The 25,566-nt window shown below is 35.5% G+C and overlaps 1 protein-coding gene and 1 non-coding gene across 13 annotated transcripts in view; both read right to left on the bottom strand.

Moving 5' to 3' along the window:
• Nucleotides 1–464: 464 nt before the first annotated feature.
• Nucleotides 465–25,566, bottom strand: part of LOC6032336 (sodium-dependent neutral amino acid transporter B(0)AT3) — a 72,570-nt gene continuing 47,468 nt past the window's right edge. For 8 of the 12 annotated variants that reach the window (XM_038251772.1, XM_038251776.1, XM_038251775.1 and 5 more), the window contains exons 4-12: nt 22,549–22,781; nt 17,226–17,800; nt 17,019–17,166; nt 16,754–16,955; nt 16,538–16,697; nt 16,321–16,483; nt 16,064–16,264; nt 11,860–11,928; nt 10,075–10,552 (exon numbers count right to left, since the gene is read on the bottom strand). In XM_038251772.1, the coding sequence (XP_038107700.1) occupies nt 10,361–10,552; nt 11,860–11,928; nt 16,064–16,264; nt 16,321–16,483; nt 16,538–16,697; nt 16,754–16,955; nt 17,019–17,166; nt 17,226–17,800; nt 22,549–22,781 (1,943 nt within the window). In that variant the 3' untranslated portion in view covers nt 10,075–10,360. The other 4 variants (XM_038251783.1, XM_038251782.1, XM_038251781.1 and 1 more) reach the window with 4 other exon arrangements.
• On the bottom strand, nt 22,373–22,445 carry Trnav-uac. The gene has a single exon. It is a non-coding gene; the product is annotated as a tRNA-Val (tRNA).

The raw sequence follows: 25,566 nt of genomic DNA, 5'->3' as shown, positions 1-25,566 counted from the left end.
CTAGGTTCCTGTCAAACTTTGAATTTTTTACAAGTTTCATCACAAAATGTGCATAGTGCCCAAGGGGTGTAAATACTTTTTTTACATACTGTAAATGCTTATCAGCGCCCCACGGCAGCGGGGATGAAAAACGAGGGGTTAAAACTCACAATTATTTGGATTCCTGCTTTTCTCTCTGCGTGTGGGAAGCTTTTTCAACCAAGCTTCCCTCCGGGCCTTGCCTCACAGATCAAATCGCTTTATGGCATCATCATCTTATTTTTTTTTAATTTTTAAGGGGAGATTAGCGTTCAAACGTCAGTAAACTCGTTTTGTTCAACTCTCTAAGGTGATATTATATAATAACATGGTTTTTACTTTTCACCCGTAGGCAAAATTCGCAATCTTTTCACGAATGTGTTTGTTTTGTAAGCCACAATTAGTTTTTTGTTTTTTTCATTTTCATATAAGCTTAGTTTTTTTTCTTTGTTAAACGTTTTTTTTCTTCTAATTACAAGTAGTGTAAACCAGTGTATGTGTTTTTTCTTGAGGATGATTTTATCTCTCTTTTGCGAGTTTTCGAAATACGAAAAATTAAAAACAGTAATGAATTGAATCACCCTGGTTGCTATCGAGTCTTTTAATTTCAATCGTCATTCATGGTGTGAAGAAATCAATAACGAAGATTATTGCAGAGCACCCGCAGTCGACAGAATTGCATTCTTGAACTTCTGGGCAGCGCCCATCACTATTGTTCTCTCTGCAGCTTCCTCACAGAGAGCGTAACTTTGACTCTCTCTCGCTTCGAAGCGAGAGAGTGAGCTGTTTTAGGCTCTCTCAAAACGGAGCGTTCACGAGAGTTTAAAATGCAATTCTGTCAAACTTTTGCAGCGATTAAAAGAATTTTAACGATGAAATTGCGAATTGGTAAATGCTGCGATTTCGGTTGATTTTTAACTGTTTTATGGTAGCGTTCGTTTGTCTCTCCGGTTAAGCAATTGACGTAAGGATTTGTTATTTTTTTCTCAGCTTATTTGATGCTCTATCTATTTTCGCTAGTGCTTGTGATTAGTCTAAATTTTCCAACAAGATTTGCCTGATTTTCGAACATTTTCGGGGTTGCGGGATTTTGCCTGTGTTGGACTTGTAATTGCTTCTGTTGTGTGTGTGAGTGTTTTCTGTGTTGGGGTTGACGTTAGTTTTAACATGGGTTTTTGTAGTTAATTTGTCAATTATTGAAATAATAACAATAATGTCAGGGTATAAGTTTGGCCTTAACGCTAGGTTCGCTCACAGTCGTTACTTTGTTTCATATTTTTAGTTTTACTTAATGATTCTGCGTGTGTTTGTATGTGTTTGTGTTCAATGAAAATATACTCGTTATTTCAACATACACATGACAAGAAATATTATGGAAGATTTCTTACTTTGTTAGTGAACGTAAACTGTCCTTAAAAATTTGCTTGTCTCAGATTCCCAACAACTCTACAGTTCTCACGCTCTCCCATTTAAAATGAAACTCTCAGAAGAAGAGAAGATTTGAGTGATAACCGAAGAGCGAATTTCTTTCTGAGAGGAATCCTTCACAATTCAATTTGAATGAACAGCTTATCGTCGTTTAAATTATTTTCCCTACAATTTATTTAATTTTGTTAGGCTCAGCACAAGTTAAATTTCCAGACTTCTTTTTGAAAAGGACCAATAAACTATTGTCTTTCATATGTTTAAAGGACCTTATCAAAAAAACTCTAGATTTGAGCTTAGAGTGCATTTTTTAGCGTTCATATAGAATGAAACAAATTTCGCATATTGCTTTGCATCATTTTTTTTGTTTCCAAAAAACACACCTTATACTCGCAAGTGCTATAAAAATTTCAAGATTGTTCCATTTTCTCATATATTGCATCTAAAAATCGGTTTGAACAAAACAAAAACAGAAACAATAGAAAAAAAAGACAACAAAACAGCAGTGAGATAATACTTGATGAGCAAAAATCGTTTTCGTCGGCGTCACTGCGCCAAGCGAGTGACACCTTTTTTTGTTTTTGTTTTTTGTTTACTAAAGCCTAAGCGTTAGCGTCAGTTTAACAAACAATAGGGCATACGATTCGTGTGAGTGTGAGTGACTGCGCGTGTAAGAGTTTCGTGAGAGAGTGTGTTTTGTGTTTTTGTGTAATGCTTATCCATCAAAGTACGTTCTAGACAAAGTTTGTTCATGTTTTTCTTTCAGTGTGTGTGTGTGTTAGTGTGGTTAAGGTACTCGTGGAGGAGTGATATTTTTGTTTTATGTTTTTGTTTCTCAGTGTTATTTTTGCACGTAAAGTATAGCGTGGTTCTAATATAGAGTCGTTTTTTTTTTTACTTTTTTTGGGGGACTTAACTCTTAAAACATTAACTTACAAGCTACACTCTCTTCTTGTTTTTTTTTTTTATTAAATATAGTATTGATCACAATGTTTATTGTTTTTCATCCTTTTCCTTGTGTCAGTAATTTCTTCGCTAGAAAATAAATAGTTTTATCGAATAACTTAGAGGGAAAGGAACATTATGTACAACTGTATGCTGCTCGTATTTTTGTAGTTGTGCATGTGTGCAAGTCAGATTTTGTGTAACATTTCTTTTTAAAACTTAAATAAAATCGCTCCAAAGTTGCTTCAGTTGCCTTTATCGAAATATTACACCCATGGCTTAAGCTATGGATAACAAAAGAACCATCCTTTTACTACTAATGATATTTTTTGTCAGATTTTATTTAAGACTAACACCTAATCTCACGTCTCTCATAAGTTGCTCTCAGTGGCTACGGTAATTTGAAATACTTTTTTCTTTCCATTTTTCGTTTGATTTTTACTTCTTCTACACATGTTTTTTTTGTTAAACGCGCTTTCGATACTTACAAATTATATCACCTATTACAAACCAAAAACGCGGAAATAAATTCGTGGATCAACTTGAACAAGACTACCTTTCCGTTTAGAAAATCAATTACACAATTTTTTGGTTACTTTTTGTTCGCTCCAGTATAACTAACATTTGTATGCTTGGTTTTGAGTAATATCAAGTTATCTTGTTAAGCTTATTGTTTTCGTTTGTATTTCTTTGTTGTTGCTGTTGTCGATAAAATTATAGTTTTGTTATTCATTTTCAAAAATCGGGAAGAGGCTTTCGACGATTGATAACGATGATGTTCAGAAACCACACGAGCCAACCAAATAAATTAAGTTAACTTTCGTACTTGCACATACTCTGCAGCAGCTGCAGAAAGTCTGTAGAGCGCGAAACTCATGGAAACTGCGAGAGAACGCAGCTGCGCGGGAAGAGAAAGAGAGAAGCAAAGAAAGAGCGAAAACGGAATTTTAGTTGGGAGAGAGATTTTCACACCTCTCGCGTTGGTACGCTTACGTGATTTTCTGTAAGTACCGAACTATTTCTAATTTTCTCTTTTTGGCCTTTAAGTAATACTAGTGACTACACAGGTTTTTGGTTGCAATTTTTACTAACATTACGCTTATCATTACGGGATTTCCTCTTTCTTCGTTACATTTGCTTCAAGTTTACCTCCTTACTAATTTACATTCATATGTACAAACAACTGATTAAGGTTAGAATCGAAACTAAAATCAATCAAAAATACACTGAAACCTATTTCCAAAAAGCCATAATCTCTCACACAAGAAGCGAAAACGTTATTCTTTTTCTCATTCTGTACACTTCTAGTTAGAAATCTAAAAAACAGTATAAAAATATAGCTGAGCTTGTGGTAATATTAAGTAGTACTAGTGTAATAGTCCCCTGGCCCTGCTGCTGCCCCTCCACCTCCTTCCCTTCGCGCGTCATCGCCCTACAGGTCCATCACCTCCATGCTAAAGGGTTTCTTCCGGGCCGGGCTCGCCGCCAACGGGTTCGCCGTCAGGTGGTGCTGGTTCTTGAACTGGAACGTCTGGGCTTTCGGGGTTTGGCCCTGCTTGGCCAGCATCTTGCCGATGGTCGGCGGCTCGTCCTCGTCGTCACTGTCGCTGCGCACGTTCACCGGACCTCCGAGGGCCGGCCCGCTGAAATCATCGTCATCGTCGTCCTGTTGGGGTGAGGGTGGGAGAACAAAAAATAGGGTGTTAGAATTGTTTAGAGTAAAATCCCTTGAAAAATGCACTAACAAGTGCTGCCAGCCAACCACTCTAGATCGTGCAAAGTGAATAATTCCGTTTGAGAAATCATAGAAATATCACGAATTCAAAATAACTGAACTTAAATATATTTAAAGTCATTTTGGTCAGTTGTCAATTTTGTTATTTTTTTCATTTGTGTCATTTAGGTCATATTTGTTATTTTTGCCATTTTGGTCATTTTTGAAATTATGGTAGTTTTGGTCAATTTCGTCATTTTGATCATTTTGGTCAATTTGTTCATTTGGGTCATTTTGATCATTTTGATCATTTTGGACATTTCGGTCATTTTGGTCATTTTGGTTTTTTGGTCATTTGGGCCATTTTGGTCATTTTGGTCATTTGGGCCATTTTGGTAATTTAATTTTGATCATTTTGGTCATTTTGGTCCTTGTGGTCATTCTGGTTATTTTGGTCATTTTGGCCATTTTGGTCATTTTGGTCATTTTGTTCATTTCAGTCATTTTTGTCATTTTGGTAATTTTGGTGGTTTTGGTAATTTTGGTCATTGCGGTCATTAAAAAAAAAGAAATACGTTTTTAAAAATCAGATCATCTCGGCATGTTACTTTAAACAAACGTTAAAGTGTTTTTTTTTTCAAAGATGAGTGTGTAAACAGGCTTTAGAAAAGACCAAACAGCTGAAATAATATTTAGTGAATGGAAAGTAAAAATAAACATATTTTAAAAATGTAGAATAGTTATTTTAAATGAAAATAAATGATCTTAGATGAAAATAAAACAACATCAGTACATTTAAATAACAAAATATGTAACCATTACTACAGACGTATTATCGTATATTTGAATAAAAATTACACCAAAAGTCAAGGCATAGAACTGTTTAGCATAGTTTATCTTTTAGGAGATTGCACATAAACCAATGTTTATTATATTATTAGAAAATTTCTAAAATAGTGCAAGAGAATCATAAATTTGTATCGTTCCTTATAACACAACATTTAAGAAGATTTCAAGCAGACTCGAACAAATTTTCATGGAAGTTATAATAAAGGTATGTGTTCAATAACATGGTGAATCACATTCTGTGAGTTTCATTTTGTATCTCTAGGAAATTTATGAAATATTTAGTTCAGTTCGATTAATTTAATACAACAATAGTGTAAAAGATGTCTAGAATATTGATTATTGGTTGGATTTGTAGGATCTGTGTTGATGTGTCACTATTTCAATTTTGTTTCTTTTTTTATGATAAAATTACACCGGCGAAATAACCGGTGTCAAACAATCAAGATTTCACTGTAAAGAGGAGTTATTCATTACATGCATTGTATTCGTGAATACAGGGCGGATTCACTAGTTCAAATGAAACTGCATTCAAATGAGCTAATCCAGATTCGCTAATTGGAACGACTGACAGCTGTCAATAGGACCAAACCACGTACTCGGAAACCATCAGTTGACGTATTCGACTGTTTTATTCGAACGTGTCCGAAATAGTGAGCATTCGAATCCGAGCATTACAATGTAATAGGGCCGAAGCCGAAGTGTAAACATAGAATCTATCCTGCTCACGTCAGTTTACATAAGGAACGAGCAGGATAGACTCTTTGATGTCATTTCGGCTTCGACCCTATTACAACGTTTTGCTAGAATTAGTGGTCATTCGGATTAGAGATGTTCGAATTATCGAACCCGCTCTGTAGTTTGACCTAGAAATTAATTATTTTTACCTTTTGAAAACGGGAATAATATAAAACAAATTTGAAAAGTGATTTGTGAAAATAGTTTGTGTTGTAGGTGAAAAACTCTAAAAATAGCAACATTCAACACGATTTGCATGCAATGGAAAAAATCAAACATAAGAAAACAAGCAGCTTCGTAGAACAACATAAAACATAAAACAATCAACAAGCAAGCATAGAAGTATGGTTCAACAGTTGAAACGGTGAGGAACAGCTAGAATATCGATTAGTGAAGCAATTAATTACCATATTGTCAAAAAATCGTTTTCTCCCTTAAAACATTGAGCTCGTCAGCTTGGCGCGCTTCATCCACGTGCGTGTTTTTTTTGGGTGTGTTTGTGGTTATTTAGCTTTTACTGTGTGTGTTAGTAATAACACTTACAACACATATAAAAGGGGGTGTTGAACGGGCGGATGAGGGTTTTTGGGGTTGTTTTTTTTTTTGCTGTAACGGTTTAATTTTTTCACATCTATTGGTGTATGGTTCAATTTCTTTGTCGAGCATAATTTTGTTAATTTGTGTTTGTTTCTTTGTTGTTGCTGTTAGTGTATCGCAGATTTCATCAATATTCTTGTTGCGTTGCGTTAACGTTATTGGCTTGTGCTTCTTCGTGTTTACTGGCGCTGTTGCTGTTGTTGTTGCTGCTGCTGTTGCCGTTTGTTACTTCCGGTGGTGGCCAGAATCGGCTTCAGGGACGACGCTGTCGTGGTGGTCGTCACGATCGTCACCGAGTTTGGCGGCGAGGTTAAATGTCTGGTTCGATTCGTCGTCGTCGTCGTGGCCGCACTACTATCATCCGTTTTGGTCATTTGGGCCATTTTGGTCATTTTGGTCATTTGGGCCATTTTGGTAATTTTGGTCATTTTGGTCATTTTGGTCATTTTGGTCATTTTGGTCATTTGGGCCATTTTGGTCATTTTGGTCATTTTGGTCAGTTTGGTTATTTTGGTCATTTTGGTCATTTTGGTAATTTTGGTGGTTCTGGTCATTTTGGTCATTTTAGTCATTTTGTTCATTTTGGACGTTCTGGTCATTTGGGTCATTTTGGCCATTTTGGCCATTTGGGTCATTTTGGTAATTTTGGTAATTTTGATAATTTTGATAATTTTGGTAATTTTGGTAATTTTGGTAATTTTGGTAATTTTGGTAATTTTGGTAATTTTGGTAATTTTGGTAATTTTGGTTATTTTGGTCATTTTGGTCATTTTGGTTATTTTGGTCATTTTGGTAATTTTGGTAATTTTGGTCATTTTGGTAATTTTGGTGGTTCTGGTCATTTTGGTCATTTTAGTCATTTTGGTCATTTTGGACATTCCGGTCATTTTGGTCATTTGGGCCATTTTGGTCATTTTGGTCATTTTGGTAATTTTGGTGGTTCTGGTCATTTTGGTCATTTTAGTCATTTGTTCATTTTGGACGTTCTGGTCATTTGGTCATATTGGCCATTTTGGTCATTTTGGTAATTTTGGTAATTTTGGTAATTTTGGTCATTTTGGTCATTTCGGTCATTTTGGTCATTTTGGTCATTTTGGTCATTTGGGCCATTTTGGTCATTTTGGTAATTTTGGTGGTTCTGGTCATTTTAGTCATTTCGGTCATTTTGAACATTTTGGTGATTCTGGTCATTTTGGTCATTTTGGTCATTTAGGCCATTTTGGCCATTTTGGTCATTTTGTCATTTTGTCATTTTGGTAATTTTGATAATTTTGTTCATTTTGGACATTTCGGTCATTTTGGTGGTTCTGGTCTTTTTGGTCATTTTGGTCATTTTAGTTATTTTTGGCATTTGGGCCATTTTGGTCATTTTGGTAATTTTGGTGGTTCTGGTCATTTTGGTCATTTTAGTCATTTTGGACATTTCGATCATTTTGGTGGTTCTGGTCATTTTGGTTATTTTGGTCATTTTGGTCATTTTAGTCATTTTAGTAATTAGGGTAATTTTGGTAATTTTGATAATTTTGGCCATATTGGTCATTATAGCCAATTTGGTCATTTTGGTCAATTTGGTCATTATGGTCAATTTGGTCATCATGGTCAATTTGGTCATTTTGGTATTTTGGTCGTTTTGTTCATAACGGTCATTTCGATCATTTTTTGTCATTTTGATCATTTTGTTCTTTTTGATTATTTTGGTCTTTGTCATTTTGATCATTTTGGACATTTCGGTCATTTTGGTGGTACTGGTCATTTTGGTCATTTTGGTTAATTTGGACATTTGGTTGTTTTCGACAGTTTGGTCATTTTGGTTAATTTGATCATTTTTGTGGTTTGGTTGAGCGTTTTAGAAGACTGCATTACTGTGAATATATAGAGACGAGTTGTTCCTTTTAATTCCGCTATATATTTTCAATATCTTGACATCAGTGTTCGAGAGTCGAGAACATAACACTGATGAAGTCTGCAAGTAGTAGACGAAATACGTATCTGTCATGATATTAAAAATATATAGTGGAATAAATAGGAACAACTCGTCTTTTGATCATTTTGGTCATTTGTGTCATTTTGGCCTTTTTGGACATTTTTGTCATTTTGGTCATATTTGTCTGTTTGTTAATTTTGATCATTTTGGTCATTTTGGTCCTTGTGGTCATTCTGGTTATTTTGGTCATTTTGGCCATTTTGGTCATTTTGGTCATTTTGTTCATTTCAGTCATTTTTGTCATTTTGGTAATTTTGGTGGTTTTGGTAATTTTGGTCATTGCGGTCATTAAAAAAAAAAAGAAATACGTTTTTAAAAATCAGATCATCTCGGCATGTTACTTTAAACAAACGTTAAAGTGTTTTTTTTTCAAAGATGAGTGTGTAAACAGGCTTTAGAAAAGACCAAACAGCTGAAATAATATTTAGTGAATGGAAAGTAAAAATAAACATATTTTAAAAATGTAGAATAGTTATTTTAAATGAAAATAAATGATCTTAGATGAAAATAAAACAACATCAGTACATTTAAATAACAAAATATGTAACCATTACTACAGACGTATTATCGTATATTTGAATAAAAAATTACACCAAAAGTCAAGGCATAGAACTGTTTAGCATAGTTTATCTTTTAGGAGATTGCACATAAACCAATGTTTATTATATTATTAGAAAATTTCTAAAATAGTGCAAGAGAATCATAAATTTGTATCGTTCCTTATAACACAACATTTAAGAAGATTTCAAGCAGACTCGAACAAATTTTCATGGAAGTTATAATAAAGGTATGTGTTCAATAACATGGTGAATCACATTCTGTGAGTTTCATTTTGTATCTCTAGGAAATTTATGAAATATTTAGTTCAGTTCGATTAATTTAATACAACAATAGTGTAAAAGATGTCTAGAATATTGATTATTGGTTGGATTTGTAGGATCTGTGTTGATGTGTCACTATTTCAATTTTGTTTCTTTTTTTATGATAAAATTACACCGGCGAAATAACCGGTGTCAAACAATCAAGATTTCACTGTAAAGAGGAGTTATTCATTACATGCATTGTATTCGTGAATACAGGGCGGATTCACTAGTTCAAATGAAACTGCATTCAAATGAGCTAATCCAGATTCGCTAATTGGAACGACTGACAGCTGTCAATAGGACCAAACCACGTACTCGGAAACCATCAGTTGACGTATTCGACTGTTTTATTCGAACGTGTCCGAAATAGTGAGCATTCGAATCCGAGCATTACAATGTAATAGGGCCGAAGCCGAAGTGTAAACATAGAATCTATCCTGCTCACGTCAGTTTACATAAGGAACGAGCAGGATAGACTCTTTGATGTCATTTCGGCTTCGACCCTATTACAACGTTTTGCTAGAATTAGTGGTCATTCGGATTAGAGATGTTCGAATTATCGAACCCGCTCTGTAGTTTGACCTAGAAATTAATTATTTTTACCTTTTGAAAACGGGAATAATATAAAACAAATTTGAAAAGTGATTTGTGAAAATAGTTTGTGTTGTAGGTGAAAAACTCTAAAAATAGCAACATTCAACACGATTTGCATGCAATGGAAAAAATCAAACATAAGAAAACAAGCAGCTTCGTAGAACAACATAAAACATAAAACAATCAACAAGCAAGCATAGAAGTATGGTTCAACAGTTGAAACGGTGAGGAACAGCTAGAATATCGATTAGTGAAGCAATTAATTACCATATTGTCAAAAAATCGTTTTCTCCCTTTAAAACATTGAGCTCGTCAGCTTGGCGCGCTTCATCCACGTGCGTGTTTTTTTTGGGTGTGTTTGTGGTTATTTAGCTTTTACTGTGTGTGTTAGTAATAACACTTACAACACATATAAAAGGGGGTGTTGAACGGGCGGATGAGGGTTTTTGGGGTTGTTTTTTTTTTTGCTGTAACGGTTTAATTTTTCACATCTATTGGTGTATGGTTCAATTTCTTTGTCGAGCATAATTTTGTTAATTTGTGTTTGTTTCTTTGTTGTTGCTGTTAGTGTATCGCAGATTTCATCAATATTCTTGTTGCGTTGCGTTAACGTTATTGGCTTGTGCTTCTTCGTGTTTACTGGCGCTGTTGCTGTTGTTGTTGCTGCTGCTGTTGCCGTTTGTTACTTCCGGTGGTGGCCAGAATCGGCTTCAGGGACGACGCTGTCGTGGTGGTCGTCACGATCGTCACCGAGTTTGGCGGCGAGGTTAAATGTCTGGTTCGATTCGTCGTCGTCGTCGTGGCCGCACTACTATCATCCGTTTTGGTCTATAACTTTCAAAGATTCAACGAAATTTTCATGTCAATTATCCTTTTTGCGTCCGGGCGAAACTAGGTAGATGACTCTATACGAGATGACCTGCTGTATTTTTTTTTGTTCTACACATTCAGATGATGATTGTGGATGCTCTACACAAAACGCTATTGAAGGGGGATTTTGAAACGTGCCAAACTAGCACGTGTTTACGGTCGGGTCTAGAGAAAGAGAGAGGGGGAGGCAGGAGAGGAAGCAAATTTGGTTTTTTCGATTGATTTTGAAGTTTTGCAATTTTTAAATTTCATTTATTCCAATCAGAGGACATAATTTATGAGCGAATCTATTGAGCGCGGAATGATGCCAGAGGAGAGGGGGCAAAGGGATGAGAAATGAGACGGAAACGTTGATTAGTACATGAGTTAGTAGTTCGTGAAGGAGGAAATCGCGAATGATTTTCGTAATGCGGGTTAGTATTGACCTTAGCTTTATGCAAGTTTTAGATACAAAATTATCACTGTAATATATATATGTTTTACATATTCTAGAGTAAGATAAATAGAATAGCAAAGTACGGGAAAAAATAATTTAACATAAATAATTAATTAATTTTGACTTTTTTTTGACAAATGAAATTTACCCTCATTAAACCGATTTCCCTAAAACACAATTTTTATTTTTGAAATAAATTTTTTAATTGTGTTGTTTTTTTTAACTGAAATGTTTACAACGCATAAATTCCATACTAAATTTAAAAAAAAATATCTACTTCCAATACTACCCCGCATTACGGTTAAGCTTGTTACTTGAATAATTCCAACCCTACTAGTTTGATAGGGTTGAAAATAATCGCGCAATATTTTGTGTTCGAATGCAATTGAGATTGTTGCGGAGTTGTTTCAAGTTGTTTAACTATTTATTCATGATTTTTTTTAATATTTTTTATTTTTTTGAATTTCTACACAGCTAGTTTTAAGACGTCTTTTAACCAATTAAAAACAATTTATTTGAAGATTTTCTGAGATAATTACAAAAAAGCATGCTAATCCATATCGATCTGCCCGATCAAAATGAGTCCAGTCAAAAATAACACAATTTGTTCCTCAACAATCTCACTTGCACATCTTTTTGAGCAAATGTCAGAGTGAAACAGAGCACACTATGATTGCTTGCATCAATGAGTATGAGGTTCAGATACGATATCGCATTCTCATGAAATGACTTGAAGCATGATGATCTCTGACAATGTTTTTTTGTTGTTGTGTTTTTAGATGAAAACTAGTGATGACGGGGACGCGCGGCACCGCGAAGCTTAACTTACATCAAAATCTCCGATCGTGAACCGTGTTCCTGCCAGCGACTGCGGCGGTGGCAAATCGGGACTGACCACCTGTGTTTGTGTTTTCGGTGTGTTTGTGTGGCATGTTTTTACAGCGTGTTTTTATTGGTTCGTCGGCGCACGTAGAACACAGTTTGTTACGCAACAGCGAGCAACAAGGAGCGTTTTTGGTTCGTTAGCAATGGTATGATTTGTTATTGTTTATATTTTGGCATTAAATGGGATTTGGTTGGAAGACATATTAGCGTATATAAAAGAGAGAAAAAGAGAATGACAGTTGGAAGTTTTGCGTTAGTTTTTGTTAGTTTACACAACGATCGAGAAACACAGTTTGTTCTGGGGGATGGGTTTGAATGTGTCGAGTTGAAAACAAAGTTTGTACAGAAACGAATCGGGTTTAAAAAACTCAAACGGGAAATTAAACGAATCCTACAAGTCAGCACACGGAATGAAAGCTTTGCTATGAAGCACTTGAGACGGGAACTGCAATGAATTCGATGGGCGCCACATTGCAATCACATTGACTGTCATAAACAGCACAAAATACATATTCTTGACGGGTTTTGCGGTGTATGATGTTGGTGGTGGAAGGCCGTGATAAATAGTTTGCACATTGCAAACGGATAAAAGTCACTGCCAACTGCGATCCTTCCAGGACATCGTCAAAGAAGGGGTTTCCTGCCAGCAGTAAAATTCAACGATTGCTGCGAGGAGGTACGTTGTAATGTATCTCTTATGTCATGGCAAACCGAGACTGCATTCGGCGACCTTTACCATTTCTACATATCCTGTGAGGAAGCGTCGTATAAATTTTACGTCAAACTGTAATTCGTTGTGCCAATGAAATGACTTTCTGCAGCGGAGCTCATCTTTTTCTTTGGTTATTTCTTATGGCTTTTCGAAGAGGAAATCCGGAAAGTTACACCAAGCTACACGGCACTTGTTGAAGTGTGACCAACGAAAAATAAAAAGAATTCACATCCAATGGTGATTTTTGTACACGTGGTGTGTGGGTGTGGGTTTGTGGGTGGGTGTCAGCACGGAACAGTTTCATGTGTGTGGCTGGACATTGCACAGAGCAAGAGTGGTGCACGTGCGAATTTTGTGGTTGCGTTTTCAATGTGAAACAGAGTGTCAGAGTGGTGTGGTTGTGTGAGAAAAAATGTGATCGGTGATGTTTTGAGAACTTTTCTTTCACGTATATTATATCGTTTCTTGTTTGAATTTAATAATTCAACTTGGGAACTATTTCTTGAGATTCTGATAAAATGATATTGAGAAAAATAACTAAAAACGTATATTTGTCATTTTTTTTATTATTTATATTATTGAGTATGCTCATTACAAGATCATATTTTGTGAAAATTTCTATGTTACTTCTGATTGAAATTTATAAAACAAATATTTAATTTCAGTATACTCATTGCGAGACGGAATTCTACGAACATGTTTTGTTTTGAGTTACACAGTTAAAAATAATGTTTAAATTAATTCAAGGAATGTTGACAGATCAGAAGAAATATTTAATATTACCAGAAAAATGTGTAAATTTACATATTTTTATATGTAGTTTAACTAGTTGCACACAAACTGTTTTAAAAATAAGAGGTTGCATTTTTTAATGAATTGTTTACTAATGTTTATTATAAATTAAGCTAGGAAAGATTTTATTCGACGTTTTTGACCAAAGCCAGGTTATGCAAAGTTTTGTAATTTTTATATCTGTATCCTGTATAGTTTTCAAAATTTAAAAGTAAGTATTTTTTTTTGTTAATTTGGAAGGTGTAATTTTGGAAGGTTGAACATTACCTCTTTTATGATTTAATTTTACCTCAAAAAAGTGACATTACACCCAGAAAGGTGGTAAAATTACAAATTTCAGAGGTAAAATTACACCTTTTCTCTGACATAAAAGATGTACCTCTTCCCAGTTGTAATATTACAATGATTTTTTTACTAAGTATAAGATAAAGCCAGTTTAAATCCATACAGCAGTTTATTTTTATTTTTTAAAAGGCGATGGTTAAATATCACACGGATAATAAATTTTGAACATTTTTTTTTAAATATGGTGGTTGCACTTTTTTAACAAATTAATAAGGAACTATAAATATATTTGAACAACTCTTTTTTGGATAGCTTTTTACCAGAAATGGCAAACATATTTTCAAGAATTAATCGTTTGACACATCATACTATCTACACACGGGCAAGAGAAAAACATGAATAAAATTTGATTGTAAAAAATCACATCTTTCAAAATACACTAAAATTACACAGATTTGGAGAAACAAACATACAAAGTAAATGTAAAATCATGATAATATTAAAGTATATCTGGAGGGTTTTTGTGTCTGCTAAAATGTGTAATGATACTTCACAAAATGTGTAAATTTACATCTTTTTAAGAGTAGTATTATTATTTTTTACAACCGGGACCGTGGTGTAGGGGTAAGCGTGATTGCCTCTCACCCAGTCGGCCTGGGTTCGATCCCAGACGGTCCCGGTGGCATTTTTCGAGACGATATTTGTCTGATCACGTCTTCCGTCGGAAGGGAAGTAAATGTTGGTCCCGGACTAACCTAAAAAAGGTTAGGTCGTTAGCTCAGTCCAGGTGTAGGAGTCGTCTCCCTGGGTCCTGCCTCGGTGGAATCGCTGGTAGGCAGTTGGACTAACAATCCAAAGGTCGTCAGTTCGAATCCCGGGGTGGATGGAAGCTAAGGTGTAAAAAGAGGTTTGCAATTGCCTCAACAATCAAGCTTTCGAACACCTAGTTTCGAGTAGGAATCTCGCAATCGAGAACGCCAAGGCAATGCTGTAGAGCGAATAATTTGATTTTTTTTTGATTATTTTTTACACATAAATTTTTGTAGAATAACATCGTAAAAGAAGTAACCTTGTACCAAAAAAAAATCAACACTCCAAAATTTAACTGTGCATTTTGGAGTTAAAGTATTTTCTATTGCATCAGAATTTTACATTAAAAGTGTGTGAATTTAAGTACTGGGTACTACTGGGACTACTAGCTGGCTGCATGCCCTGTGTTAGCGCTTCAACTTTGTAAGCGATAGGCCGGGATTTCATTGAGAAGAAAATGATAAATGCAGACCTTATTTAAATTACATATCATAAAATGCAGTGTCCTTTAAATAGTGTACACAGTAAAAAAAAGTTTAGAAACGCTGCGTTTGTCAATTTTCTCATTAGTTTACCTAAACTTATGTGTAATAAATGAAATTACAAAAAAAAGATGAATCTTGCACCAGGATTTGATGTAAAAGAATCTTTACTGGGAAAAATATGCAATTAAGGTTAAACTATCGTATTTTACTATGTAGTTTCATATTTACACAATAATGTAGCTAACTCGACGTATGTTGTACTCTTTTTACTGTGTATAGAGATCGTGCAAAATATAGAATTTTAAGTACAAAAGCATTCAAAAGTTAAATATCATTTATTATTTTTAAATCATGGCGGTCTCAAAAAATCTTCAATTTTAGTGTATTACATTTAAAAGATAATGATTTATATTTAATTTATTTTATGCCATTCGATTTTTATTTTAGACTTTTAAAAGCATCGCACATAACTCGAATAAATCATCAACAAATCTCTTATGATTAAATACAAATGAATCCATCTCCTTACACATAAATCATTCGCCGGAAACCCCACGCAAAACGCCTTCACAGCCCCGAAACATCATTATCAGTGAAACGCTGGTCAAGTTCGCACCCGACTTCATCTATCACGCATTTTATTACATATCACGCAAACGAAAGGATACAATATCAAATGAAAATCAACATAACAACATCGGACGCAATGAATTGTGTTGTGTTTGTGTTTGCGATGCGTGACTTCGTGAGTGTGTGCGTGATGATTTATCACAAAAGGAAAAGTTGACCAAATAATCCGCTTGTAATGCCCGACTCTGTTTAGTGGCTGATGGGAGGGGAAAAACAAATTCAAACCAAATCGGCAAACATCAACTCAAGTGTGAGAAAAACAACTTTTCTCCGAAAGGCAAAACCGAAACCGAAAGAATAAATAAATGTGGGTGTGTTTGTCTGTGTGAGTTTTCTTGCCACGTCACGTGGCACTGCTGGACGGGGTGGCCCCCAAAAGTGGGGGAGAAAACGGAAAGCAAGAAAAAAGGGGGGAAAGAAAGCATGCTACTTACGTCGTCCTCGTCGATCATCTCCTTGGTGGACGCCGTAGTCTCGTTACGCCGGATCGAGCCCTGGTGGATGTCCAGGTCGACCTTGAGGATCTGGAACCGGCGCAGCAGGAACACCACCGGCATCGGAAGCACGGACGCCAGGATCATGGCCAGGGCGATCCCCATCACCCAGTCCGGGTAGGATTTGTTCTCGGTGATACCCTGAAGGGGAAGATTTGAATCTGCGTGGCTCAACAGCTAATTGACGGTAGACTTACCAGTTCACCGTTCCACGCGGAATACTTGGGACTGCTGAGGATCATACTCAGTACTGAAGATATCAGGATACCGGTCATGATCACCGGACCGATGTACCTCCACGTCATCTGCCAGTAGATTCCAGGTCGGACTCCAGTCATTTGGTAGATGTCCTCAGTGAACCTGGAATCGGAATGAATTAGCTCACAGATCTTCCCAACCTCTACAAAACCATACTTCTTGTGTCCGTAAATGTAGATGACGGCAATGGTCTCCATGAGAGCCACCACGACCAACCCGATCGTTCCAGCGAACGAGTCGAACATCTTGAGCCAGTACTCGCCGGCTCCGGTGGTGAAGATCAATCCGATCGAGAAGCAGAACACGCAGACCACACCTAAAGATCAGAAGATCGTCAAACCAAGAAATTCCTACAAATCACTCAAAACCTACCCGTCACGTACGGTTTCCGAATCCGCTTGAAGATGTCGATGTCGAATATCGTGCACAGCATACCCTCCAGGATGCCGATCTGGGAACCGAGTCCGAGCGATAACAGCATCGTAAAGAAGAGAACCGCCCAGAAGGGCGCTCCTGGGAGCTGCACGATTGCCTGGGTGAAGACGATGAAGGCGAGACCGGTGCCCTCGGCGGCCTGCAAATTAACCAGAAAATGAGAGTTAATGTTGCCTTCAGGTTAATAGTACAAGTAACTCACACTATCCAGCTGATCTTCAAGACTGCAGTGCTCCAACGTCCAGTTGGCCGACGCAACCGGGTCCAGCCCGTGCATAACCCGTTCGTACTCGGCATTGTCCACGTGAACCGACGGAAGCAACCCGTGCTTGATCAGGATGTGTTTGTTCCTGTGAAGATTTGAAGACATGTAGATTCATACCTGATCACATCTCAACTCTATTCTTACACCGTGATACACCGATCCACTCCGACGGTGGCCTTGTAACCGAGGATGGCGAAGATCACGACGCTGGCGTAGACCGCCGTGAAGGCATTACACACCGACACCAGAATGACATCCCGCACGCAGTTGTTCTTCGGCGTATTGTAACTGCCGAACGCGATCAACGACCCGAACGCCAACCCAAACGAGTAAAACACCTGCGTGGCCGCGTCCAGCCACACCGTCGGTTCCAGTAGCTTCTCCACCTTGGGCGTGTACATGTGCATCAAGCCCGCCCCAGCCCCTTCCAGCGTGATCCCGCGGATGAAGAAGATGGTCAGCACGATGTACGGAAACAGCGACGTAAAGTAGACCACCTTGCCCGAGCTCTGGATGCCCTTCATCACGATGAAGAACACCACCGTCCAGGACAGCAGCAGGCAGAGCACGATCCACCACTTGAAGCCCTCCGGTTCCTCGATGCTGGGCGATGCGTCCAGCGTGGTCCGGTACCAGAAGTACGCCGTCTCCGAGGACCGCTCGCACTCGGGCAGGTCGGTGCCGTTGAACTGGGGACAGGTGGACCACGGGAGGGTGACCTGAAGGAAGGAAAAAAAAATGGGAGTTTTTGAATGAAATCGTTCTTCATGATCTGATTTTTAAAATCATACTCAAAATTTTGTTTTATTCATCTTCAACGTACAAAGAATTATCTGAATTTTATTTTCACTGGCTAAAACTATCCTATTAAAATCTGATCGACAATCTTTATGAAAACCAGAAAATCATTCTTAAAACAAAATAGCATTTAAATGATGTTAAAACAAATGTTTTTATGATTGCTCCAAATTTTATTCTTGAAAATGTTATTTTGCAGGGTGTGTTTCGTAGAACAAACTTAAGATAAAAAAAATCGGCTAGTCTTATATTTGGCACCATCGAAATAATAGGGGAGTGTGGGGTAATTTGGACACCCTAAGGAAATTGCTCTGTCACGGGCTGTATGGATATTTTTAAGAAATGTGGATGACACCAGAGGATAATAGAGACCATATTTGATGGAAAAATGTCATTTATTTCGATAAATTTTGAAGACAAACCCATTTTTATCGCAAAAATTAAAAGGTGTCCAAATTGCCCCCACATTTTTGTGTGGGGGTAATATGAACACACCTATGGGGTAATTTGGACATGCCTTGTGGGGTAATTTGGACATACCTTGTGGGGTAATATGAACACCTTTTGAGGGGTAATTTGGACACATGTGGTAGAATAAGTTTAACATTTGATTTTTTGAGCATGTTTTTTTATCCTTCAACCTGGTTTTGTAATTGCTTTATATTTTGAAGTGTTGTTTTGCTCACAATATTCCATCAAAGGTTTAAATAATGATTTTGTGATAGAACTATAATTCAATAGGAAGACCATTAATAGTTCAGTGTAGTATACATAACTGAAATGATTTAAACTTTGATTCTGGATTCGGCACAAGTATAGTTTTTAGTGATTAAGGTATCGTTTATGTTTATATGGAAATTATTAGCCTGAAAATATCATTTTTTCTTAATTTTACAATCTGTAGCCCTTCAAATTTAAATATTATTGTAAACCAGCATAGAAATTAGAAATGTCAAAGAAATTAATTAAAAGCAATCAACATTAGAGTCTTGGTGAACGCCAAATGTACAATAATCAGATATTCATCAATACGAATATTGGAATAAATTTATCTAAATTAAAAAATAGGGGTTTTGTGAAAGTTCTCATTGCTCACATTCCTTTTTGATTGTTTTGACATATTAAATCCCTCTAAATTTATCTAAATCGCTTTAAAAACTCATCCAACCATGAAAGTTACTTTTTTGTTGCGTGACAGGTAGACTTTCAGGTATGTCCAAATTACCCCACAAGCCATGTCCAAATTACCCCCATATCATATTCTATCATAAATTGCAATTTTTGATGATAAAAATGGATAAAATGCACAATTTTTATACGGACATATCTCAGGCATCGTCCAAGCAACCCCCTTAAACATAAAATGTCCACTTATTTGCCATATAACCCCTGCAAAACCTTATTTCCTAACCTTCAAATATTAGAATTTAAGGCAGTGCTAACCAGCCTTTGGAAACTTTTACATATTACACCAAAACTACTTAACCTATTCCAACTTTTTTGGTTTGTCCATACTCCTAGGCCATTACTAGTACTAGCCTTATCACTTAAATTGCCGTTTTCACTTTATATCCGAAGAAAACGTGATTTTTAAAGGGGTGTCCAAATTACCCCCCTGTCCATATTACCCCAAACTCCCCTACATTTCGTCGGTAGGGCTAGAGCAACTTTTTTTTTGCAGATTTTTTGTAGATTTTGTAGCATATTTCTTCTTAAAAGTCGCTGAAAATTAATCGATGCATTTACATATCCATTAATTTGCTTATGAATAAGACTCTAACTTCATATTTGACTAATATTTGACCTTCAATAAAGAGTTGCTAAACCAAATTTATCAGATTTCTAGCTTTCTATGAAATTACCCTAAAAGCAAAGCTAAAATAACCAAGACGACCAAATAAAAATCTATTCTTTGTACAATTTGTCATGAAAATTCAGCAACAAATAACCCGCCGTATACAAATTAGAGCATGAAACAATGCTGAACATAAAGTATTTCATTAAGAAGCTATTTATTACCAAATAGGTTCCCAACAATATATATTTAATCCTTTGCCATATAACACCATTACATTTTAAAACATTTTCGAATGAAGCGAATTGAAGAAAACAGTTTGCAGAACAAGTTTCCTTCAAAAATATCAAATAAATTAAAATATGAAACATTCGTAAAATTTTCCGATATTTTCGAAAACAATATTTTCTTAATTAATTGAATGTTTGGCCCTTTCAAAATGTTAGTCTTGATTTAAAAATTTCGAAAATAATGTTTTTGAAAAGATCGAACAAATTTTACAAATGTTTCATATTGGGCATGGTGGGTTGTTTGGGTGAGTCTTAAAAAACATCAAATTTCCTGATTTTAAACCTTTGCATGGCAATATCTCAGCAATTAAGGGTCGTATTAACGAAGTTCAAAAAAGCAAAATATAGAAAATTTGCTCATCTTTTCAAAAATAAAATTTTCTAAAGTGGGCAAACGTGTGCACTAATTTAAAAAAATTAAAAAATGCGGCTAATTTTGGAAAAAATACCTAAAAATGGCTATAACTTGAAAACGGTGCACTTTATCAAAATTTTACTAAAGTACTTTAAGTTAAAAAAATTTGACGACCAATAACAATTAACAATTCAATTTATTTATGCAAACCATTTAACAAGTTTAAGCCAATTTAGTTAAATTGTAAGATTTTTTATGATTCCAGTCAATTTAATATTTATTTTTAAATCGAATTAATATCCTTAAATAATCCTTATAAGATCAAGATAATCTTATTCAAATATTAAAAAGATATAAAAATTTAGCCATGGTTTGCAATGTGAGAACTATAAATTTAATACAAGCAATATAATAGAGAATAATTTTGTTGAAAAAATAAAACGGATATAATAATGGAAGGTAACCTTGTTTCATTTGCGACATTGAAAAAATGTGTCATCATTTTTTCTTCAAAAAGTAGATATTACAAAAAAAAGATCAAACAAACATCTCACAGATACGATATGGATAAAAGAATACAGAAAATCATGATATCTGGGGTTAGTTTCCACCACACTGCAATTTGCATTTTTCTCTCTGAAACAAACTGAATTTTCATGGTTTTTGATTTAAAAAAGGCGTGCAGATGAACAATTTGAAGATTTTGTTGGTATTTTATACTCGTAATTTGATCGAATATCTTAATTATCTCGATAATCTGAAGTCTCGTTCATCTAAAGTTCGAACAGGGGAAAGTGGGGCAAGTGTAACAAGCTAAGGAAATGCTCGTTATAACCCATCAAAAACGTTAAAAAAATCTGTCGGATTTCTCATAATCATCTTATTCCAGGTCTTGACTAAGACTTTGATAGAAAAAGTTTTAAAAAATCCTGTTTTTTTAAGTAAAAAATTGATTTTAAAAATTTAGATTTTCCGTACGTTCTACTCAACTATTGGGGCAAGACGAACAACCCGTTGGGGCAAGAGGAACAATGCATGAAACAACATGTTAATTTGCTAACAATTGAACTGTTATCAGTTAGATACATCAGATTAGAATGTATTTGACACGTTTCTTTCATTTTCAGATTAAATAATAATATTTTACTAAAAAATTGATCGTTTTTACGAAAAAAAATATTACTCAGATGAAAAAAAGGAAATTTTAATAATATCACTATATTTTGCATGGACAATTTTTTTAACAATTGTTTATCAGTTTTTAAATATTTTTATGTATTTTTTTTCCCAATAAAATATGTTGTTGCAGCAATTCGTATTTTTTTTCATACTGAAAATCCATATGGTACACTTGCCCCACCTGAACAAGATTTTTTTAAAACTCTCAACAAAAATAACCAAAAGTTAAATCATACTTTATAAAAGGTGCAAGTCATTGAAAGGGACACTACTGATCTAGGAAAAATAGCATTTTGATAAAATGAGCCTTAAAACGAACCCTAAGCCTTATTTTATACTTTCCAAATGTTATAAGAAAACAAAGGTTTAGAGAAAAACTGAATTAAATCTTACGCCCCGTGGCGTGTACGTCGTTTTAGCGGATATGTGGTAGTAGAATCAGTTAATTGCATTGCTAGCAACAATTCCTCATACTGGAAATAATCAAAATTGTACAAATTACGGCCTTTCGAGCGATTGTTCCTCTTGCCCCATATGGTCGTCTTGCCCCACCTTCCCCTATATGGAGGGTCTTCTCAAAAACTTCAGGCAATCGATTCACGAAAAAAAACAAACATTTTATTGATTTTCTTATTTTTTGAGTCAAATTCGAGTTAAGCGATCTCAAGTTAGTCAAATTTGACTGATTGATTAGTGAATATTGTCTAAGCCATCGCTGCCATATCGGCCTCCATCTTGGATTACATGTTTTTCGATTATTTTAAAGCCATTTTGCATTTTTGACAACAGCAAAAATGTGAATCGATTAACCGAAGTCAATTTTAAGCGCCGTTGTTTATGTTGGGCCTGTTATTAAATAAAAAAGTTAATCATGTGGTTCCATCCAGGATCGAACTGGAGACCTTCTGCGTGTAAAGCAGACGTGATAACCGCTACACTATGGAACCACCGCATGCTCTTTTGATTCGCTCAGCCCGCTGGGATTTTTTTTTCTCAAACGCTCAACCCCACCAGCCCTGCCTAACCAAAGGCGCACACTGCGGAACTCACCCTAAAGCTGTTGAAGAAGTAGAAAAAGCACCAGGTGATGATTACGTTGTAGTAGATGGCCACGAACAGCGTCACGATGCAGGACGAGATGCCGATGCCACCCAGCCAGGGGTGTATCGTGTTCCACACGCCGAGGGCGCCCAGCCGCATCCGTTGGCCCATCCCGAGCTCGATCAGGAAGAGCGGGATTCCCTCCAGAATCAGCATCACCATGAAGGGGATGAGAAAGGCGCCTGTTTTAATGGTTAGATAGAGAAATGAGGGTTGAAGTTAGAAACCTTTGAGGCACGTGGTAGATAGTAGCGAGAAAGTATTCGACATGTCGTATCAGGAAGTTATGTCTTATCTTAGTCATTCAATGTTATAAACAGCGTCGTAATAATCGCTGCACTTACTAAGATGTGCTTAATTTGGCATATTTCAGTTCGTAATACACTCAGTTGAATGAAATCTTCCAAAATGGTCGAATCCGTATGACTCACGGGAATGTTTGTTCTTCCCAACTGACTGTAACGTGTCGCGTCTAATTCGGTTTGGAGTATAGGACAGGACGTGGTGCACGAAAAATAACGACCAGAAAGGAGGATTGGTTATGGTCACCGCAGGCGGGTCAGCACAGCACATGTTCAGTAGAGCTACTTAAAAACCTAAACCTAGCTGTATTGTCGTAAAAGTCTACGCGCGACTTAGCGCGACTCAGCCAGTATACACGGGAACGGGGCGGTTATTGGATTAGCGCGCCCCGATGAGTAATTACGGACGAATTGGATCAATAAACGGAATGGGGCGAGAGTTTGCCTTTTCTTCGCACTTGCTTCGAAGGATTGTTCGATGATTGGTTTGTTTGTTTTTGAGTGTTGCAGTTGTTTGACGGATGAGGTTTTGTGGGCGTTGAAGATCATTACTCTTTTTAAAAGCAAAATGTTGTAATTACAGTTTTTTTCAGCACGAGTAATACATTTATCCAACGAGGTTTACCAAGTTGGATAAATACGATGAGTGCTGAAAAAAAACAAGTTTTGCAGCGAGATGCATACAGTGAACTGTTTAGTGTATTCACCGTTCCATTTTAAACATTTAAATTTTCTTTGTAAATCATACATTGATCATCCCTGTGTCAAAATCGGCACCTGCCACCGTTGCCACCGATATCGGAAGCGTGCAAATCCGTGGCAAAAACTGACGCCTACTCAGCAGCAGCAGCAGCCCGTTCCAGTCAGTCCGCCGACATCGGCACCAACAAATTGGCTGACACCTGAGAAAGCGATAACCCCCGGCCACCGACAACAAACGGTGTTGAACCGCCGCCGCCGCGTATCCATAACATTGCCTCTAACGTTCTGGCGCTATTTCTGTCGCACGTGGTGCTTATCTAGAAAGCTCCCATTATCGCGGGATTTATCGCCTCCCAAGGGGGGAGGGAAATTGTTTCATTAGTAGCTTTCGTCTATGTACTTACTGAAAATAAAACTTGATTTAACATTGGACAGTTTTGCTGATGATTGTGAAATTTTTAGAAAGATAAATCAGCACTTGATTTGAGTAAACTGAAGATTCCTCAATCTTGAGATCCAGTTGATAGCGTTCCCAATGGACCATCTATTACCACATTATATCCATTATTATGCTACCGTTACATAGTTGCAGCAAGTTTCCACAATTCTTGCTGGCAAAACGTTTTCCGAAGGTCGCCACCCTCAACCCTCTCCCTATTACAACTAGTCAAAGCTGTAGTAACTGCCACTGCTGTAACCGCACATACGTCTATCGCCAAGGGTTGCACAAGTGTTGGAACCTATTTTTAGCTGTTCAAACCCTTCAAGGAACGGGTCCAAGGAAAGTTCCACCGTTTACATACTACACAACGCGATAAAGCGCCAACATATCGTAGAATTGCAACTTCTCTAATGCACACCAGAAGCACGTGGTTGAGCGCATGGTTGTCCTTTGTAATAGGTTTAAAATGGAATAAGCCTGTTAATACAAAAATACAAAAATACAAAAATACAAAAATACAAAAATACAAAAATACAAAAATACAAAAATACAAAAATACAAAAATACAAAAATACAAAAATACAAAAATACAAAAATACACAAATACAAAAATACAAAAATACAAAAATACAAAAATACAAAAATACAAAATACAAAAATACAAAAATACAAAAATACAAAATACAAAATACAAAAATACAAAATACAAAAATACAAAAATACAAAAATACAAAAATACAAAAATACAAAAATACAAAAATACAAAAATACACAAATACAAAAATACAAAAATACAAAAATACAAAAATACAAAAATACAAAAATACAAAAATACAAAAATACAAAAATACAAAAATACAAAAATACAAAAATACAAAAATACAAAAATACAAAAATACAAAATACAAAATACAAAAATACAAAAATACAAAAATACAAAATACAAAAATACAAAAATACAAAATACAAAAATACAAAAATACAAAAATACAAAAATACAAAAATACAAAAATACAAAATACAAAAATACAAAAATACAAAATACAAAATACAAAATACAAAAATACAAAAATACAAAATACAAAAATACAAAAAACAAAATACAAAATACAAAAATACAAAATACAAAAATACAAAAATACAAAAACACAAAATACAAAATACAAAATACAAAAATACAAAATACAAAAATACAAAAATACAAAATACAAAATACAAAATACAAAAATACAAAATACAAAATACAAAAATACAAAAATACAAAAATACAAAATACAAAAATACAAAAATACAAAAATACAAAATACAAAATACAAAAATACAAAAATACAAAATACAAAAATACAAAATACAAAATACAAAAATACAAAATACAAAAATAAAAATACAAAATACAAAAATACAAAAATACAAAAATACAAAATACAAAATACAAAATACAAAATACAAAAATACAAAAATACAAAAATACAAAAATACAAAATACAAAATACAAAATACAAAAATACAAAAATACAAAAA

This window comes from Culex quinquefasciatus, chromosome 2 (genome assembly GCF_015732765.1).
Source record: "Culex quinquefasciatus strain JHB chromosome 2, VPISU_Cqui_1.0_pri_paternal, whole genome shotgun sequence".
Lineage (NCBI taxonomy): Eukaryota > Metazoa > Arthropoda > Insecta > Diptera > Culicidae > Culex > Culex quinquefasciatus.
The sequence above is the reverse complement of the archived record's forward strand: the minus strand, read 5'-3'. Positions and strand labels throughout refer to the sequence as shown.